The sequence below is a fragment of the Eretmochelys imbricata genome, chromosome 3 (genome assembly GCF_965152235.1).
Source record: "Eretmochelys imbricata isolate rEreImb1 chromosome 3, rEreImb1.hap1, whole genome shotgun sequence".
Classification (NCBI taxonomy): domain Eukaryota; kingdom Metazoa; phylum Chordata; order Testudines; family Cheloniidae; genus Eretmochelys; species Eretmochelys imbricata.
Genome location: NC_135574.1, coordinates 121,766,927 through 121,782,885, shown reverse-complemented (window position 1 = coordinate 121,782,885; position 15,959 = coordinate 121,766,927). Strand labels below are relative to the sequence as shown.

The 15,959-nt window shown below is 41.0% G+C and overlaps 1 protein-coding gene across 6 annotated transcripts in view; it reads left to right on the top strand.

Annotated features, from left to right (window-relative positions):
• PRKN (parkin RBR E3 ubiquitin protein ligase) overlaps positions 1–15,959 on the top strand; it is a 1,248,399-nt gene that overhangs the window by 1,210,982 nt on the left and 21,458 nt on the right. For 5 of the 6 annotated variants that reach the window (XM_077813311.1, XM_077813307.1, XM_077813309.1 and 2 more), the window contains one exon: positions 9,796–9,882. The exons of the other annotated variant lie outside the window; for it this stretch is intronic. In XM_077813311.1, coding sequence (XP_077669437.1) covers positions 9,796–9,882 — 87 coding nt within the window. The remainder of the gene's footprint in view (positions 1–9,795; positions 9,883–15,959) is intronic. 6 annotated transcript variants of the gene reach the window in all.

Here is a 15,959-nt window from a genome sequence, read left to right as displayed (position 1 = left end):
TGTAAATGTTTCTCTGTAATTAACACTATAATATACATTTTGCACTAGAAAAAATGGTACTTTTATTTTACTAAACAGAAATGCACTATGCCTAGGTTACGTTGTATAGCATGTGTAGTTATTTTGTATGTAACATTGCCTAGCAGCTCTGATTTGCTTCAGGGTTTGTCTGTGTTTTCATTGTAAATCCCTACTTCAATCCACAGTTTATTGCTTGACTATAAAAACTGGACCTTGTGTTAAAACTTGGTGTCTTATTTTATGTTGTTTATATATTTTCAAAACAAAACTCTATTTTTTTGACCAATTGTTCATTTTATGGGGTAGCAAAACACAAAAACACCACAACAGACTTTTGCTTATTTGGTGCTTTCTTTGTTATTATTTAAAGGGCCACTCTGCAGATAAACACTATACTTAAAAAATCCTTACCTGTCTGACAAAAACCACTATACAGGAGAGAAATTGAATTTAGAACTCCTACATGCTTCCCAACATACTTGTGGTTTCTTTAGTAAGCATGGACAGTGAACATAGACTTCTAAATTTCATCCCATAACTCTAATGCACTAGCGGGTAATTGTGTTCAGGTGTTCAACAACTGTGGGAAATCTTTAAATAGCCTTCCCCTCCACCCACCCACACAAAAACAACATGTTTTCATTGACTTTCAAAATAAATTGTGAAACTATTTCTACTTACATTAGACTTTGGAAAACCATTTCTTCATTACAAAACCAGTTGTTGTAGCTTAAACTCATTGATCAGCCTGTTTAAAAAAAAAAAAAAAAAAAAGGAATGTTGCCAGTCCATAGACCATTATGCCCAAGAGGGATTTGGGGATTTTTGCAATATCTAAAGACAATATATATGTATAAATATATATACACACACTAAAGTGTATGTACTATATAACCAATGATATTAAAGGGCTGAAGAGGAAGGGTTGCCCAATGCTTAGGGCACTAGCCTGAGACTTATTCAGTTCCATGCTCCACCACAGACTTCCTGTGTTACCTTGTAAAAATCACTGAGTCTTTCTGTGCCTCAGGATCCCCACCCATACAATGGAGATAATACTTCCCTAGTTCACTGGGGTGTTGTGAGGATAAATATATTAGAGATTGTGAGGCAGTCAGATACTATCATGGTGGGGGTCCAAATAAGTACTGTGACTGGTTGGATCACAGAAACCCACTTGGGGCTGCCAAATGATGGGCCAAGACTACTTCTGCCCCTGCTTTCCTGCCCTGGCAGCTTGGGATTTCAGTGCCCTGCCTGGTTTGAGCCAGACCTGCTAGCCTGTTGCAAACCGAGACCCAGGTCTTAACCACGTCCCATAACAGCTGTAGGCTTGATTGAAAGCAGCTTAAGAAGTGTTCCTGTCTTTAACACTCAGATGCCCAACTCCCAATGGGGTCCAAACCCCAAATAAATCAGTTTTACCCTGTATAAAGCTTATACAGGGTAAACTCATAAATTGTTCGCCCTCTATAACACTGATAGAGAGCTATGCACAGCTGTTTCCCCCCCCCCCCCCGGTATTAATTAACCCAGAGTACGTATTAGTAAGTAAAAAGTGATTTTATTAAATACAGAAAGTAGGATTTAAGTGGTTCCAAGTCGTAACAGACAGAACAAAGTGAATTACCAAGCAAAACAAAATAATACCTGCAAGTCTATGCCTAATACAGTAAGAAAACTGAATACAGATAAAACCTCCCCTTCAGAGGAGTTCTAGTAAGCTTCCTTTTATAGACTTGTCTTCTTCTAGTCTGGGTCCAGCAATCACTCACACCCCCTGTAGTTACTGTCCTTTGTACCAGTTTCTTTCAGTTATCCTTGGGGATGGAGAGGCTATCTCTTGAGCCAGCTGAAGACAAAGTGGAGGAGTCTCCCAGGGGTTTAAATATACTTTCTCTTGTGGGTGGCTACCCCTCCCTCCCCCATGTAGAAATCCTGCTGCAAGATAGAGTTTTGAAGTCATGTGGGCAAGTCACATGTCCATGCATGACTCAGAACTTACAGGTAGCAGCCATGGTTCACATGCTACCTTGAACGTCCTCATGTGGACTTCTTATGTGGATTGGAGCTTCCAAGATCCATTGTCCGTTAAGTGCTTCTTGACTGGGCACTTAACTTGCACATTCTTTTCTCAATAAGCTGACCAAATGCCTTACTAAGGCTATTTAAAATCAAACAAGTATACAGCCAATATTCATAACTTCAAATACAACAATGACACATACATACAAATAGGATGAATATATTCAGTAGATCATAACCTTTACATAGATATGTTACATGGCATATGTAGCATAAAACATATTCCAGTTATGTCATATATACATTCATAAGCATATTTCCATAAAGCCTTATGGGGTGCACCATAACAAGTACCTTATATTTATCCATTAACTCTTGGTGTATTTGATCGATGTGTGCTGAATAGCCAATTGCTTTAGGATTCAACAAAGACTCTCTTTGGTCCTCTTTGTATTCGACCACACTTGGTTAGTTTCTGTTCTGTTCCCTATAGGTTCTTCTATTGTCCTCATTACTGTAGTATTTGAGTGTGTTCCATGAATGTATTAAGCAACATAACTAATACCTGACATGTGGTTCATTCTCTCCTCTCTCTCATCCTTTTCCCAAGTGTTGTTGTTTTGTTTGGTAGGTTTTTTTTTTAAAATGTACGTGCTACTCAGTGTTTATGCATTTGGAGTGGAAGGTGATGAGGTTTGATTGTCCTTAGTTCTTGAGGAAGATCATTCCACAGTTTTGGACTGGCCCCAAAGAAAGCTCTCTCTCTTGCACAGATGAGCTTTACCCAGGAAGTTCAGTTGTACTTGAGAAGCAGAATTGTTGACCGTGGTCTTCATCTTGGAGCTTTAATTTGTCTTGGTGTCTTCCATCTACAGTGGAGTCCCATCTTATGCGGGGGTTAGGTTCTAAAGTCAGCGCGTAGGGCAAAAATTGCATATAGTCAAAAAGAGAGAGAGACAGAAGAATGAAAGAATAAAAAAGGGAGCAACACAACTTCAACATTGTTGTGCACAAACTGGAGTGCCGTAGAGTGGCCAGGAGCATTGTCTACGATCAGCAACACTTTAAAGTCAAGTCCTTTCTCTTCGAGGTACCGCTTGACCTCCGGAATGAAACACTTGTGGAACCAATCCAGAAATAATGCTGCCGTCACCCAAGCCTTTTTATTTGATTGCCAGAACACAGGCAGGAGATTTTTGTTCTTGCCTTTTAGGACCCGGGGATTTGCAACCCTGTAGAGCAAGCCCGGCTTTATTAACTTCCCAGCTGCATTGCCACAAAACATAGTCACACGGTCTTTAGCTGTTTTGAAGCCAGGGGCTTGTCTTTCTGATTTCGAAGTGTAAGTGCGGTTGGGGATTTTTTCCAGAAGAGTCCAGTCTCGTCAGCATTAAAAACTTGTTCCGGAAGATAGCCCTTTTCTTCTATGATTTTCTTTAATTGTTTGGGGTAGGCTTTTGCTGCCTCTTCATTGGCAGATGCAGCTTCACCAGTAGCCTGCACATTTTTGAGGTTGAAGCAGTTCCTAAAACTGTTTAGCCAGCCTTGGCTGGCTTTGAATTCCTTCTCATCAGAAGGCTGTCCCTCTTTGGTGGGAGGTTTGAACAGCGCGTAGAGGCTAAGAGCCTTTTGTCGCAATGTGTTGCCATCGATAGGCACATATTTACAGTTCATGTCTTCCAGCCATAAGTTTAATGCCTTTTCAGTCTTCACTAAAGTCTTATCACGCACTTAGCTCATCACCTTAGTAGTTATTGGAGCACTTGATGCCACGGCTTGACGAATTTCTCTCTCGAATCTTGATGGCACAGATGCTAGATTCGTTGTGGCTATATTTACGCGCCACGTTGGAGACCGACATACTGTCTCCTCAATAAGTCCAACACAGCCAGTTTTTCCTCCAGCATTGGAACAGATTGCTGTTTCTTCGGTTGAGCACCAGATGAAATAGTTGGCTTGTGTTTAGGGGCCATGTTGTACGAAAAATACATATCTTTAAACACTAGAATCACACTCAGTGCGGCGACATGCTCACTGGATCGGCGGGCAGCGATCGATCCAGCGGGGGTCGATTTATCGCGTCTAGACTAGACGCGATAAATCGACCCCTGAGTGCTCTCCCATTGACTCCTGTACAGCACTCCACCACCGCGAGTTATTGTTATTTTTCTTTTTTTTTTTTGCCAAGCGCGTATATTTGAATTCGCGCAAGTTAAATGCGCATATGATGTGTCTCCACTGCATAGTGCTGGTTCTAAATTGATGGCACTGAGTACTTACAAATGAGATGAGGTAAAAAGAGCAAAGTAGAGGATCAGAAACAGGAGAGAGAGAGAAGTCTTTTCTTTTAGGACATCTTCCCCCCACACACACTGGAACCTAGAGTGGGCTAAATTCTGCTGTTTTACACTTGCATACTTTCAATGAATATGCCAGTCAATGTGGTTTTATGGAAAATAGGTCCTGTCAAACAAACCTGATTTCGTTCTTTCATAGATTTACAACTTTGGTTGATAAAGATAACTGCATAGATAAAATATACTTTAGAATTTGTAAGGAGTTTGATTTAGTACTGCATGACCTTCTGATAAAAAAAAACTAGCACCAGACAATATCAATAAAATACATATTAAATGGATTAAGAACTGGCTTAGTGACAGATCTTAAAGTAGTTGTCAATAGAAAAACATCATAAAAACAAGTGTGTTTCTAGTGGGATTCCACAGGGCGCAATAGTAGGACTGACGCTATACAATATTTCATCAGTGATCTAGAAGTAAATATAAAATCACTGCTGATAAAATGTACAGTTGACACAAAGATTGGGAAAGGGGTACATAGTAATGAGGTCAGGGCAGTCAAACAATCTGGATCACACAGTCTGTGTCAATTCAAACAATTCAGCCAAATGCAAAGTTTTCCATCTAAGGACGAAGAATGTGGGCCATGCCTACAGCATGGGGGACTGTATTCTGGAAAATGGTGTATCTGAAAAAGATTTAAGGGTCATAGTGGATGAGCAACTGCACAGAAGCTACCAGTGTGGTGCTCTAGCAAAACAGGCTAATGTGACTTTTGGATGTATTCAAATAGACTGTAAGGCCAGAAGGGGTCATTGTGATCATCTAGTGTCTCTTCCTGTGTAACATTGGCCATAGGACTTCCCTGAATTATTTCCAGTTTGAACTAGAGCATCTTGTTTTTGAAAAAACACCTAGTCTTGACTTAACAATTTCCAGTGATGGGAACTCTACCACAATCCTTGATAAGCTGTTCCAATGGTTAATTACCTTCACTATTAAAAATGTGCACCTGTTTCTAGTCTGAATTTGTCTTGCTTCAACTAGTTTCAACAAGATGAATTTTGTGATGCCTTTGTTAGACTGAGGAGCCATGTATCATTAAATTTCTGTTTACCATGTAGGTACTTACAGACTGTGATTAAGTTACTCCTTAATCTACTCTTTGTTAAACTAAACTGATTGCAGTCTTTTACTCTACCACTATAAGACATGTTTTCTGTTTCTTTAATATTCTTTTTGTTCATCTCTAAATCTTCTCCAGTTTATCAATATCCTTCTTGAATTGTGGACACCAGAACTGGATACAAACAGGGAAATAATGAGTAGGGAGGTGATTTTACCTCTTCATACAGCAATTTACATTGATATCCTTGAATATCCATAACGTGTTTGTCTGTGATTATACAAGCATACAGTAGAGAGCAGGCAGTGCGTGCAGAAATCTTTGACAGTAAAACTATTTGTAGGAAACACATTTGTAGTAGTAGTCATATATTATTATTTTATAGTATTTTCCAGAGACCCAATCAGGCTTGGATGAGGATGAGGGAAGAGAGATTCAATCAAATAAATGTGATTTTTATACACATTTCCTTTAACCATTCATAATGTTTAATAAAAGAACCAGTTAACCCCATCTATTCTCCCCTCCCGCTTCCCCAATCCATCTTTCATTGTCTAATGTCTTACTGGCATCCTGATAGAGGCGAATCTCAAGGAGAAATTTGAAGGGCATGATGGGTGTTACCTATTCATTCTGGGAAGGTGTTTCAGGTGTAAGAGGCAGCCTGGAAGAAGAAGGCACAAATATGTACATGTAAGAAGCCCAAAATGGAAGGGGACTTGAAGGTGACGATAAAAATCTCAGTCTTGAAGCATTGGAGAATGTGACGCTAGTACAGGGATTCAAAAATGGGAGTGCTGTGGTCAGAATGACATGCAAAAAGATTAATTTAATAGTTCTATTTTGTAAATACGAGAGGAAGACAATGTCAGCATTATGGGGACCAGGGAGGGGGAGGTAGTTAAGAAGAGAGATGAGAATTGTGTGCCTGGACCAGGAAATGGTAAATCTTCAAAGTATTATGGAGAAGTGGCAAAACTGTATTTCTGAAGTATCCATCACCTTAGTATTTAAGAGCTAAGCTTTTCTAATTAGATTTGCCTGAAGAGTTTGAAAGATTTTTTCACACACGGCTAAGTTCTGTTCTCAGTTACTCCTAGGCACCACTGTCAGAATCCAGTTGCACCAGTGTAACTAAGAGCAAAATTTGCCCTCCAGCATCATTTTTCCCCCAACACTACTTTTAGAGATGGGATCAAGCTGCAAATTCCGAACCCAGGCTTTGAACATGACAGCGTCCAGGTGTGGAGATGTGCACTTTTGTTTTGAACAATTATAAAGATAAGAACCCTTTATAAAATTGTGTCTGGATTGAGTTTCAGATTTTTAACACTTCTTAAATTTGAGCTTGTTTGGATCCAGGATTTTTGCTGAGGCCCATCTTCAATTATTTTGAGAAGCTTTCTGTATTTTTTCTTTTGGCTGCAGCCTCCTAGTTCTTTATGATTGAAGAGGAGATTTTCAGAAGCACCTAAATAGATTTAGGCACACACAAGTCTTATTGTTTTTCAATTAGGTTTGTGTGCCTAAAGCTCTCACTTGCTTCTGAAAATTTCCCCCTTAGTCCTCATGTTGTGCATGAACCTTAAAGGATAGATTTGAGACTTCTAGGATTTGTCTTTTTTGTTTTTTCCAAGACTAGTATCTTTTATGTGGGTGCCAACAGTAAATTCTAAGACATAAATAATATACTAAGAAATAGTAACTTCTTGACCCGTACTTATCATCAAATTAAACTGTCAGGCTCTTTTTATTTAAAGAAATAAAGGAGAGAAAGTGTGATTTCAATTAGCAATTATGTCACACGATAATTTTTAAACACTTTAGTACAAAATTTATGCAAAAGTGCTACATCCTAATTAAACAACTTAAATTCTTTTTCCTTTCCTGAGGCAAAATAGCTCCTATTATTATTATTAATGAAGCCATAAAATTCAGGTTAACTGGAGGAACTTTTTTGCCATATTTCATTTTCAAATCTTTTTTTTCCCTATCTGAAAGTTAAAATGAATGAAACTATTTTATTAACCACTCTTTTGTTTAAACTGATGTGCCTTTTTTTTTATTGCTCATGCTATGCTGTGAGTGGGGAGTACTTAATGAATTTGTATCAGGGAAGGCATATTTATTCTGATATAGCATGGAAGAACACCCTACTGATTGGTTTAACTGATTTTACATCTCATCCATTACCTAAGTTGTGAAAAGATTTTACAGTCTCACCAAAAGATCAGACTCATTTCTATAGAAAGCAATGGGATGAGATCACTTGCGGAGTTACTTGCAGCATATAAAATTACCATGGAAGGGGCCACACAGAATTGTAATACAACATAGTTTTGCGAATAGCATTGTTTCAACAGATATGGTATTATGTAAACTGCAATATGAGGGAAGCCAAATATTGTTGCGAGAGGGGGAGGGGATTTTTTGCAAAATTTCCGTCTTTAAGATTTGTGAAACTTCCACAAAATTGAATTAGAGTGAGATGAGAGAACCTAGGGAATTGCAGCCCTTTGTGGCAAAACATTGGGTCTAGCAATGTAAATCACATAACCCTTTCATAGAGATATGTGTAGGGACAAAGAAATATAGAGGCCAGGAATAGGTAAAGTAAAAAGAAGAAAGAGAGTGGACAGTATAACTAAGCATCCCCAGAATGCCTATTTGTGTATTCCAGGATGGGCAGGGATAGTGTCCCTAGCCTCTGTTTGCCAGAAGCTGGGAATGGGCTACATGGATCAGTTGATGATCACCTGTTCTGTTCATTCCCTCTGGGGCACCTGGCATTGGCCACTGTTGGAAGACAGAATACTGGTCTAGATGGACTTTTGGTCCTACCCAGTATGGCCATTCTTATGCCCAGCACATTGAGGCTGAGTCCTGACTGGGGCCTTTGGGTACTACCATAATCAAAACATTTATTAACAACAATACTGCAATCTCTCATACAGTTTGCCTGGCAAAGATACCTCCATCATTAAACAGATTACTAATACGCACAACTGAATTAACATAAGTGGCGATTAAACGAAAAATAAGAAATTACAGATAATAGACATGATAGCCAAAGAAAACTGACAGACAAGAAAGGGCTGTAACTTTGTTTGATCTGGACAAAACAAAAACATTCATTTCATTCCATTCCTTTTCCCCAGCGCTCCATGATGACTCCGATGTTACTTCTGGAGAGTAGAATCAGTCCTGTTGGCCTTGTTTTCTTTCACAGTGCTTCATTGCATAAAAATGTAGTTTCTTCAGCATGATAATAAAATGTGATTTTCTATAGTACTTACAAAATTGACAACAGAAGCTCAAAAGAGTTCAAAACGGAATTGCGGAGATGGAATTTGTGGCAGATAAATGTCCCAGTGTCAGGTTCCCCTGATATCCTTATTCATTACATCTGAATGCAGCTCTGTATCTAAAAATCAAGGCTGCTTTATCAGTCTTGCTTATAATGCCAGTCAGAATAGCTAACTGCTGAGAGGTCCTTCAGAGTCTGCAGGTGGGTCAAGACAGCATGGCTTCGGCACAGCAAGAGACACGCATTTTACATTATTGACTTTTCCTCTTATCCACAAGGACACAGAAATTAATGTGGAATTGATGGGTCAAAGATTTTGACACATGTCAAGACAGATATCTTCATTTTGGAGTATAAAAATGGAACAAGCTTGTTGCATATGAACCATTTTAGATAGCAGTTACAGCTCAAGCAACGCTACAGATGAAATGTGTTACTAGTCTGTAAAGGACATTCTGTGTGGCTGAACTCTTATGAAAAGACCTATAGAATTTAACAGGGATGAAACAAATACAATTCTAAAAAAAATTAATAAAATTCTACAGCAATTCCCCTAACAGCCAACACAACTGAATAGAGAATCATCGTCTTTCTATAGTGTTGTGGTTTGTTTTTGTTTTGCTTTTAGTTTTTTAAACCATTCTATAGAAATCTATGAAAGGATATAATATTATGTTTTGTGTTGTGGTTCGAGTGACCTGTAAAAAGTTCTCTTTTACTAAATAATATAATAGTTTTCCGAAAGGGAATGTGTTTGACTAGGTACTTTGCATATAAACTACTTCCAATATTAAACACTATAAAAAGCACTAAATTCAGCTTGTCCCCTTTTTGTATGAACAGATTTGCACTGTGAAAGAAAAACAACCCATCAGTATCCAATGATTTTGTATGTCCCACACAGCAAAAGCTCATTTGATTAATCAAATTTATTTTTATTTTATTACTTCTGTGACTGAAATCTGCTGGTTTTATCCCTAACTTGTTTTTATGATTTGTGGGTTGGTTTTTTCCAGTTCGTGTTCTGCCGTGAATGTAAAGAAGAATACCACGATGGGGAATGCAGCACTCTCCTCAGTTCGCAGGAAGCCATAGCCCAGAAGGTAGGGAACCCCATAACTCATTGCATTCCTATAATTAGCTTTGGCTCAGCTAGAGCAACATTTGTAGAACTGGTCCTAATTATAATTGTAAGTAAAAGCAACCCTGTTTGTATTGAATTGCTCCAATCACTGGAACTGCTGAATTGGCTTTCCCATAGGTTTCAGACTCTTTGATTCATACAGTCATTGAGTTCTGCCAGAAACATGTGGAGCCCTGCTATCAGTCAATAAAGAAATGGCCTCCCTGATGGGCCTTTGGGATTGTGTCAGTTCAACATGAATATCTTTGAAATGCTTTCTATGAAGTCTTGCTTACTGTAGCGCGATGACAACTCACCAGTGCAGCACCTCCTGCTGGTCGTCTTAGGAATTAGCTCTTTCCAGCCTTCAGAGCACCCTCTGCATGCCAGTGGTTCACTTACCGCTGGCCCCTGTGTCCCTTCTGGACCTCAGTGCCCTTTACCCTGGGGTTCTGCCCCAGCTGTACCCCCATACTCTGGGTCTTCCCTCCCAGGGGAACCCCCAACCCTCTAAACCCACCTTGCCTCAGTGGCTACTGCCAGTCATGATCTAACCCCCACTCACTGGGCAGACTGCAGTGTAATGGCCACTCATCAGCAAGGAGGGCTTGGACCTTCTGCCTCTGCCTATTCCCAGGCTACCCCTCTGTAGCCCCTGTACCTTTCCTGACCTTTTGCAAGGCCTGCAGGGTTTTCCAGGCTGGAGCTCCCCAGCTCCTCTGGCCTGCCCCCAGCCCTGTTCCACTCTGGGTACCCTGCTCAGCTTCCAGGTAGTCAAGCCCTTTTTTTCCCCTCTCACTCCCCCAGAACGAGTAAGAGAGACTGCCTGCCTGAACTCCTGGCTCTCAGCCTTTTATAGGGCCAGCTGTGGCCTGATTAAGGCATGGCCCCAGCTGTGGCCTGATTAAGGCATGGCCCCAGCTGTGGCCTGATTAAGGCATGGCCCCAGCTGTGGCCTGATTAAGGCATGGCCCCAGCTGTGGCCTGATTAAGGCATGGCCCCAGCTGTGGCCTGATTAAGGCATGGCCCCAGCTGTGGCCTGATTAAGGCATGGCCCCAGCTGTGGCCTGATTAAGGCATGGCCCCAGCTGTGGCCTGATTAAGGCATGGCCCCAGCTGTGGCCTGATTAAGGCATGGCCCCAGCTGTGGCCTGATTAAGGCATGGCCCCAGCTGTGGCTGCTTCCCCAATCAGCCTAGCCTATTGGCAGCCCTTTCCCAGGTCTGTTTTAAACCCTTCAGGGTGGGGCGAGTGACTACCCCACTACACTTACCCATCAGCTTATATTCAGCTCACCAGTTAGTAAATCAAGTGGTTATGGACTGAATCAGATTTTTACTGAATGTAACAAGTGCAGTATTGTCTTCCTAAGTCTGCAGACAGCCTGAAACAGCGGCCCTTGAGGGCTGCACTCCCCTGCCCCATCACCATTAAACTCATTGAGGTTTTAACCCTTGACCCTGTGAGGACACTTTAATGTAAGTATTAACAAATTCATTGGTTATTTGAGCAGATGGGATGCGGAAGGGGATGGAAGTGAAGCAAATAGGAGGAAATTAGGGGTCAATGTAGGGAAGAACTCAGACTACAAGACCACACTGCCTTTCAACCCACTAATGCTTGTGTAAGCTATAGCACACTAAAGGAAGTGGAGTTTCAGCCATATACACACCTCAGTTGCTAAAGAAAACATATGTCCCAGTTAAATTGAGATAATCCTGTTTTCTTATATGATGTCCCAGTGTCCCAGGAACTTCTTTCCAGGTACCTGAAGTGTTCCAGTTTTTCACTTCATTCATCAAAACGTTTGGGATTCTTATAATTACAAAATGTCCATTCAGAATATTTTGCTCTCATGAGTTAATCGTGCTGTATGTTTACCAGGAACACTCAGTCTACTGCAACCAAAGTTCAGTGTAATGAACAGTGTTTGGAGTAAAGAAAATAATCAAATAAGTTTGGATGTTATCAAAGCTATTCTTCAGCTCAGAGTGAATATTACTCTTGTTCAGTGTTTTCTGAATGAATTTATTCTGACATTAATTTATTGGGAAAAAAATGTCCACTCTGAGAAACTCACCTGTCACTTTTTAATCAGAAGCTGGCAGTAGCTACATCAACACGGGCTTTTTAATCCCCAAAGGAAAAAACAATTATGGTACCAAATTTCTGCTTCTTCCGTGCCCTGCTAAATTACTGGTACTGCTTGGATAGCCATATACGTGGGGCTTTGTCGTAGTTACAAGACAAAATGGTGTTTGATTGCTCTTGCCATGATCCTGCAAGCAGCAATCAACTTACACGCTGGTTTCCAATTCTCCCCTAAGGACAAAGGTGAAGGCTGTCATTGCTTCAGTCACTGGAGAAGATAGTACTCTCTCATTGTCCTTTAAGGCTGAATTTAGGCAAATAATGGCCATTATTTTTGGTATCTCAATATCTTGTTCCTAAAATAAATATTGTGTGCCATCAAAATAAATCCAGCATGCATCAGGGTTCCTGTTAACAGTCGACATTGCCTGTAGCCTTTCGGAGGCCTGATCTTAAAAAGGGTGCGCGCCTTCAACTTACACTGGATATATTGGATCCGAGGGCACTCAGCACTACCCACCAGGAGTTATGTACCTAATAGAGTCAGACCCAAAACATGGAGCAGCCTTAAGCCTGGACCTCCTCTACTGTTCCCCATTATTGTTTGTGATGATCTAACAGTACTATGTTAGATTGCATAGTACTGTCTGGAATCCTCTTGCCTGAATGGGAAGATCATAGATCTCTGTGGCTCAGCCGACAGTGAGCTATTGGTATTCAGGCAATGTACCACCAACTGGCATAATTAGCAGTGCTTGTATGGGGGGGAAATGAGGTGTTTGTGTGCTACCCCACCCTCCCTGGAGCCATTCTGTTAGACCACTGTCTGCCTGAAAATTATTCTCTCCCTATGATAACATTGGCCCAAATATTCCCCTCCCCCATGCCTGAAGAGGAACTATCACCCCGCCCCCACCACACACATCCTTTCAACTATCATCATCATTGTGGCACCTAGGAGCCCTAGCCATGGACCAGGTCCCCTTTGTGCAAGGCACTGTACAAACATAGAAGAAAAACACAGTCCCTGCCCCTACGAGCTTACAGTCCAAGTCTAATACAAGACTACAGATGGGAGAGAACAAGGAAACAATTAGATAATACTGGTCAGTATGATGGGTGGTGGTCTCAGCACACAAACAGCTTAACCACTGTTAGGTTTTGTTTTTGGTAGGGCTCACATCAAGGGAGAAATTTAAAGAAGGATAATGAGTTAGTTCTGCAGATGCTTATGAGGTGCTCCTCCCCAGAGTAAGAAGCAGCATGGGAGAAAGCACAAAAGTGTTTGAAAATTTAACAGGTGTGCGATGGAGGCTGATGTTGTGGGCCAATCAGAGACAGGAGTCAATCTCTTGATAGTGAATGACAACTGTTAGGTAGGGTTGGGGTGGGGATAATCTGACGGGCCTTGACAGTGAAAGCAAGTAGCTTCTGCTTGATGTGGTAGAGAAAGAGGAGTCAGGGTAGGGATGCAAAGGGGGGTGGTCGTCAGAGTGACAGGCTAGGAGAATGATCTTTGCAGCAACATTCTGAATGGGTCTGAGCAGGGCAAGATTGTATTTGTCAAGGCAAGAGAAAAGGATGTTGCAATAATTAAGACATGAGGTGATGAGAACCTTGAGGAGAGTTCTAGCTGTGTGGATGGATAGGAAAGGCCATATCTTAGAAATGTTATGTAGAAAGAATCTGCAAAACTTAAACATAGCAAGGATGTGAGGACCTAGAGAATGATCTGAGTTGAAGGTGACTCTAAGGTTATGGACCTGATTGATGTGTAGGATGGTGGTGTTGTCCACAGTGATGTAAAGAGGAGATGATGGGGGAAGCCCGTAGGGGCAGGGGAAGATTAAGGGCATTGTTTTAGACACGCTGACCTTGAGCTGATAGCTAGACTTCCACAGATGGATGTGAGAGAGAGGCTGAGAGTCTCGTTTGGACAGAAGGAGACGGTCTGGAAAGAGAGAGTCTCGTCCTATGTTATTCCATAACACTATTATATTATTAGCGTTATTTATTTGATAAACTTCAATGACATGCTCTGTGCTGTACAATAGATACCAAAATATAAAAATAGCCCCTGCCCCAAGGAGCTTACTTTGCCACACTTTGCACATAACTTCATTGATATTTTCCAGATTCTTCAACACCTCTTCAGCTTCCTTTTTCTTTTGTTTTAATTGATTAATTGCATTGGGAGAGGGGAAGGTTTGGTATTTTTTTTTTTTCAAACTGCACTTTACAAGTTCTCATCACAGGAGGTAGACCCCGATGATGCAGAGAACTCTGCCCGGGCACAAGAATCTATCCATATGGAGTTCTTTGCAAAATGAGAGCCGCAGGCTGCCGGGCACTGGGTGTTGTGGAAGGGATGGTCTTGGGTTAATCTCAGGTCAGCCACCACATTTGGGAAGGGAGGACAGGCGATAAATTATGTGGCCTTTTTTGTGGCCAGATAATCACATTGCACATAAAACCCAGGACACTACTGTATATTTTTTCTTATTTAAGGGTGAATGCATGAGAGGTGGAAGTAAAAGTGCAGTGGACAAAAGAGATGTAGGGCAAAGGGTAACAACCAAAGACATGGGAATCCCAGATGAGAGCTTTTGATCGCAGGAGAGACAATGAAATATAATACATTTTGCATGGTTTCCCATCCCTGAAATTTTGCTTTTTGCCAAATTTCAGGAGATTACAATTCTTCCAGAGGCAGGCATGCAAAACTTCCAATATGGGGGAGGGCAAAATTACTTTATAGGGTTTTGATAACCCTTAGTTCTGTGAATGTACATTGGCTCAAGAGTAGCGTCACGTTAATAACTGCTGTATTTCATTAGAGGACTGTTATGTGTATTTGCACATGCAGGCGATGAACTTGATGATCTCCTTTATCTTTTTTATCTCTAATTTTCATGATCCTGTAAAGCATTCTTTGAGCCACATTAAGAGGTGAATGTAAAGGAATCTAAGATGATGCAATTCACACCTTGTTTCCAGCCCCTTTGGTGTGTTTTAGTTATACCAACTGAGACTCAGATTCCCACTTTACATCCCCTTATACCTCATTTCTGAATGTGGCTCCATGAGCCTGAGTATACAAAAGTCAAAAGTGGTGTAATTTACATACTAAAGGAACAGAAGAGACGGGTGTAGGAGAGTAAAAATTTGGTTGGTTTTATGTAATAGTGTTGATGTAATATATTTAGACTTTTATAAGGCATTTGACTTGGTACCAGGTAACATTTTGATGAAGATATAAAATTAGCATGGTACATAGTAAATGGATTAAAAACTGGCAGGTTTAAAAATGCAATGAAAAATTATGAATAATCTTTAAGCCACTGTTTCTGGTGAGGTCTCACACGGATTGGCTCTTGGCCCCAGGCTATTTTTAAAAATATTTTTTTATCCATGACCTGGGAAATAAGATAGATAATTTCTGATAAAGTTTGCAGATGACACAGAGATTGGCGGGACTGGTAAACAATAAAAGGACATGTCACTGATAGAGTGATTGGATTGCTTGATAAGCTGGACGCAAGCAAACAATGTGTGTTGTAATATGGCTAAATGGAAAGTCATACACTTTGGATGGCCTATATTCTTTGTTCCTTACAGGATGGAGGACTCTATCCTAGGAAGCAGTGACTCTAAAAAAGATTCAGGTTGTGATGGATAATCAGCTGCACATGAGCTCCCAGGGTGACACCTTGGCCAAAAGGGCTAATGCTATCCTTGCATGTATAAACAGGGGACTCTCTCCAGATTACTCTCCCTGGACTCAATCAACTTCTGGCAGTTCTGTATCGAAGAGGACATCCCCCCCATCGCCGTCCACTAACCAAAGGTCACAGGGGTCACTTCTGCCTCCCCTACAAAAAGCAAGGATCAGCACTGCGTCGGCTCCGGCCCACAAGCCTCTGACCCTCCCTCATTACAGGGTAGGGAGGGCAGACACATCGTAC